A 5,846-nucleotide genomic window follows, 5' to 3' on the forward strand; every position below is an offset into this window, starting at 1 on the left:
TATTATTTTAAATATTGCATATTTCTTCCCATGACACTCCAAAAAAAGGAAACCCCAATAAATTCTTCTACCCCTGACATTTGCAGTGATACCACATATGTGATATTTGTTGTTTGTACCCATTTTAGGGTTAAGAAACAATAATGTGTATTTTGCTTTTATCCCATCTAAACCATACTGACCTTGATCCTGACACTCTCATTGATCAGAACAATATCTACCTATTTTATCTTTATTTTATTTATTTTTCTTTACACATGTTTGCCTAGAAAGAAAAAGGATATAATGTATATCTGTCTCCATTCAGAGGAGAACGAGAATACAGGTGTGATTTACCAATCACAGCACCCATTTGATAGGGAGTCCGTCCTCCCAGCTCCTGATCATTAGTAGAAGACCCGGAGCTGTCAGTGACAGTTCAGTCTCCATGCTGGGAGCTCACTATGGAGCGTACTATCAGCACAAATAATGGTGTTTATATATGGGGCTCCTCAGAAGGGGATGCTGGGAATCCATCATTCTGGAAGTTTCACCCACACCATTGCTGGCACTGGGAAAATGAAAATCTGTCTCTTTTCTGCAACAGAGGTACATTAATGATATATTGGTACATTGGGAAGCTGGAATTTAGAGAAAAAAGGCCTATAAATGAGAAGTTCTGGAGACTTTCCTGATTGATGATATTACCAGGATATATTGGAAGGACCAGAACTTTACTTCTATTTGATGAGGAGCTCAGAGTTCTAATCCACCAATGTCCCCGAGGAATTCTCTGTCCCTATTTATTAAAGGTCCCATCAGGATTATCAGTTCTCTTACTAACAGTAACAATCCATTTATTAGATTTATTCACATGAATGTTCCAGTGATGACATCTGTGATTGTGTTTCTTTATAAAAGAGGAAGGAGGTTTTTGTACGGCTCTGTATCACTGTGTGAGAGGGTACTCTATGTACTGCTGACAGTAATATTTTCCATCATCAGCTTCAGTCACACCGGTAATTGTCAGAGTGTAACGAGTGTAAGGAGATCCACCCGTTCCTGTGAACCGGCCTGGGACTCCTGTGTGTCGGGCGGTTGCACCATAGATGAGAAGTGTTGGAGACTTTCCTGGTTTCTGTTGGTACCAGGCTATAGCATTGCCAGTGTTAGTACTGGATGTACATGTGATGGTGACTGTCTGTCCCGGGGACACCGAGCTAGAATCCGGAGTCTGAGTCATCACAGTCTCTCCACAGGATCCTGAGGATGGGAAGAGACATATTGATTATTGATTTCCTATCAATCCTGATGTGTGTATTTATTGTACAATGTATAGATGTATGTGCAGAGGATGATGGAAGGAGCCTCATCTCTCACCCTGAATAGAAATGAAGATGACAGCCAGCAGATAACTGGGAGAAATCATCTTGATGTTTCTGGAGGGTCAGATCCAAACTAGAAGACGTCTCCTGTACAATGAGATATATAGAGAGAGTGACAGGGGAGGTGTTCCCCCCACACACTGTGTATGCAAATACCGGGGAGATGGAAATTAGAATTCTCAGATCAGTGATCTGTGATAGAAACACTCCAGTGGATCTCATCTACATCTGATCACACTAACACATTATACTCACCACTGTTCATCTCAACGAAGGGGACTAATTATAGAAAAAATCATGGATGGATGTGAGAAGCATTGCCCACCCTTGAATAAGTCTGGATGTATTTTTCTTAATACAGTGATTTGATATGATCTCAAGTCTGTCTAATGGCCGTAATGCAGTATTATTTTCTGAAATAGCGCTGTAAGAAAAATACCACATTATGGCCACTAGATGGAGCTGACGATCATAGGAAATCACTGTATACATCCAGATTTTGTCACGGATGAACACAAGCTTGTAAGGTTCATCCAATAAATGCTCAATAAATAGACCCCTAAGTGCCATAAGATGTCACACTATAGAAGCTGTGAATCAAAAAGGTAGGAAAAAGAAGCATATAAATCCTGTTGATAACTATATATGAGCGCCTTAAATTGAAAAAAAAAAAAAAAAGACCCATCAGTAATTCCACATCCAATTATTACATTTATTATCATTATTTTATACACAGTTTTTAATAGTACATAATAGTTTACATTTAACCACTTGCCGACGGCCTTACGCCGATATACGTCGGCAGAATGGCACGGGCAGGCAAATGGGCGTACCTGTACGTCCCTTTGAATTTGCTGCCCAGCGGGCACGCTCGCACCGCCGCATTCCTCGTGAGTGCGAAGTTCCTGGGCGGCCCGCAATTGCGTCGGCAAAGGCAGAACAGGGGGATGCCTTTGTAAACAAGGCATTTCCCTGTTACGCCTAGTGACATGTCATGGATCTACTGTTCCCTGTGATCGGGAACAGTGATCGCTGATGTGTCACTGGTAGCTCCTCCCCCTCACCGTTAGAATCACTCCCTAGGACACACTTAACCCCTTCAGTGCCCCCTAGTGGTTAACCCCTTCACTGCCAGTGTCATTTTTACAGTAATCAGTGCATTAATATAGCACTGATCGCTGTATAAATGACAATAGTCCCAAAAATGTGTCAAAAGTGTCCGATGTGTCCCCCATAAAGTCGCAGTCACGATAAAAATTGCAGATCGCCGCCATTACTAGTAAAAAAAATTATAATAATAATAAAAATGCCATAAATCTACCCCCTATTTTGTAGACGTTATAACTTTTGCGCAAACCAATCAATATACGCTTTTTGTGATTTTTTTTACCAAAAATATGTAGAAGAATACGTATCGGCCTAAACTGAGGAAAAATTTGCTTTTTTAAAAAAAAAAAAATGGGGATATTTATAATAGCAAAAGTACAAAATATTGCTTTTTCTCAAAATTGTCGCTCTATTTTTGTTTATTGCGCAAAAAATAAAAACCGCAGAGGTGATCAAATACCACCAAAAGAAAGCTCTATTTGTGGGAAAAAAATTACGTTAAATTTGTTTGGGAGCCACGTCGCACGACCGCGCAATTGTCAGTTAAAGCGACGCAGTGCCGAATCGCAAAAAGTGGCCCGGTCATTTGGCAGCCAAATGGACTAGAGCTGAAGTGGTTAAATAACATAAGAATACTCTAATGGGACAAGCGGATGAGCAACTTCCCACCCCAAAAATACAGGAAAACCTTCCAATTGGAAGAAACAATTGTCCCCTCCCCCTCCTTATCAGTGTTCTGTCTGGTAGAAGCTGACAGGTGAATGTAAATGACCAGGGGGGGGGGAATACAAGAAAAGTCCCATATTGTAAGAGAGGAAACAGATCTTTATGGAGGAGTCAGAACTCTCTATGTCCATGTAAGGGACTGATAGGAAATCCAATAAGGGATCTTTCACAGAGGTGGCAATGTGTACCATCCTCTGAAAAGTGATGGATTGCTTTTTAAAGGGTGGTATAGCAGCACCTGCCAGGCATTCGGGAGGCAATCCCGCCACCTTCTGAATTTTTGTTTTTTTTTAAATCCAAGGGAGGATTTTGTACTTCACCACAAATTCTTGTCTTGCAGTCGTGGCACGCTTCCTTTGTCTTTGCTGGGCATGTCTGACAGGAGGCTCTGCCTATCAAACTCTGTTAGCCAAGTTATAATTGCCACAGCCACAAAGCAATGCATCAGGGGGACGTCTTGTGCCCAACTCCAACTGGCTGTAATGGTAGGATTTATGTGGGCAGGTGGGGGTGGTAAAAAAAACGATTCAGCCACTTGTTTTTATCACCCCCTTGGACACCCATTTAGGGCATGTAAGACTGAACTCGGTATATCTGAAAATGTTTCTCTCCATCCCCAGTTCCTGAAATATGATACTGTCAGAGCTTTTTCTATGAGCTTTTATGAACCCCAGAAACTTTGTGGTGAATGAAGTATTTATTTCTCTTTTCCAATATTTCCTTCATTTCTGGAGCCAGTGCAAAATCTCCCACTGTGAGTCTGGTTTGCATGTAACAAGTAATTATGACAAGTAATTATAAGATCTCATACACATGGGCATATGGATTTATGTTCAAAATTTGCTGGATTTATTCTACCAGAAGAAATGTCTCTAAGTACGAGAATTTATACACATAAGACATTGAGAGTAAATGTATTCTACTGGTCAGAATAATAATCTATGAATACACGTCCCCACACATGGAATACATGTACATGTATAAATTATACCCATAAACTCCTCTCAGAATGCAGCTTTGGTGCATTTTATTTTCTGCCTGTAAACGCTCCTCTTCTAATATGCCTGTAAATACCTATAAGTGCATGGCCACATAGACCATCATAGAGGTCCTTCTACAGGTGTAAAAAAAACACTGAGGGCCAGATTCACGTAGAGCGGCGCAAATTAAGTTACTCCAAACGTATATCATTTAAGTTACGGCGCCTTAATTTTGTGACGTAAGTGCCGTATCCACAGAGCATTTGCGCCCAAATTTGCGCCAGCGCGATGTAAATACCGAGGCGTAAGGTGGGGTTATTGCAAGTGGGAAGGAAGTGGGCGTGCTCCATTGAAATGAGCCGTGACCCCATGCAAATGAACGGCCGGCCGTACTGCGCATGCGCGCACGAATCTGCACCTCACTGGGCATGTGCAGAACTCGGCTCCGCGCAATCAGTGAGATAGGAAAAAGGCCAAGCATACTTAGTTTGAGAATCGCCCTGTGCTTAAATAGCCCCAGACAAACGCACTTCCCTTGCAAAAGTACATCCCTGTGTTTCCCTTCCTAAAGCAAGTGTCTTTCGCTCTGTTGTCTGTGGTGGCTGTTTGTTGGTGAGTGTAGTTTTTTTATTAAAGATTTATTGTAGTAGGAGGTTGTAGTAGGTGTGTGTATTTTCTGAGTGTTTTTTGTGTCTGTTTCTTGTGTGTTTTTTGTTTGAATTTGTATTAGCTGTCTGCTTGTGTTTTTGTTTTTTTGCTGTCTGATTTTTGTGTGTGTCTGTTCTGTGTCTTTTTGGCTGTCTGTTCTGTGTCTTTTTGGCTGTCTGTTCTGTGTCTTTTTGGCTGTCTGTTCTGTGTCTTTTTGTCTGTTTGTTCTGTGTGTTTTTGTGTTTGTTTGTTCTGTTGGAATTTAGTGTCTGTTGCTGAGTGCTGTGTTGTGAGATGGCACCTAAGAGAAGAAAATTAAACTTCTCGGTGCGAGAGAAGCACTTGCTGGCCAGGGCTATCACCCAATATGAGATATTTTTGCATGGCCCTGACAGCCGGGACGTCCCCCCGGCCAGGAAGAGGGCAATATTCCAAGAGATTACGGATCGGATCAATGCGGAGGGGGCAGAGACAAGGACCCCCAGTGGGATTAAGAAGAAGATCAATGATCTGAGGAGTTTGGTCCGTGAGAAGATGGCCAAGCAAGCAGCCCATGCCAGGGGCACTGGAGGAGGCCCACCCTGCACCGTAAGGTGGACTGAGGAGGAACTTGTGGTGGCCCGTTGCTTCCACAGCCAGCAAGTGGTGGGCCTGCCTGGCTTTGAATCAGATGATCCTGTGAGGACAGGTACGTTTTTTTTGATTTCCATCTGGTGAGTAGCATGTGTGGGTGGGGGAAGGGAATATGTGCCAAGTGTGTGGATCCTCCAACCTGTGTATGTTTTGTGTCCTCCACAGATGGCCAGGAGATTGCTGGGCCATCAGGCCAGGAGGTTTCTGGGCCATCAGGCCAGGCTGCACCACCCCCAGGACAACAGGCTGCTGAGGAGCCCCAAGAAAGTCCGGAGTCCCCAGGGCAGGGGAGTGGCCACAACTCCCCTCATGAGGAGGTTCAGGGGGAGGAGGATGAGGGGGGGAGGATGAGGATGACCGGATGGAGATTGAACGAGAAGTGATGCTG

At 43.2% G+C, this 5,846-nt stretch overlaps 1 gene segment (V, D, J or C); it reads right to left on the reverse strand.

Annotated features, from left to right (window-relative positions):
- Positions 1–636: 636 nt before the first annotated feature.
- Positions 637–1,606, reverse strand: LOC120924499. The segment is given in 2 exon segments: positions 637–1,242; positions 1,360–1,606. Coding segments are annotated over 2 exon segments (363 nt in total).
- Between the last annotated feature and the right edge of the window lie 4,240 nt (positions 1,607–5,846).

Source organism: Rana temporaria, chromosome 1, assembly GCF_905171775.1.
Source record: "Rana temporaria chromosome 1, aRanTem1.1, whole genome shotgun sequence".
Classification (NCBI taxonomy): Eukaryota; Metazoa; Chordata; class Amphibia; order Anura; family Ranidae; genus Rana; species Rana temporaria.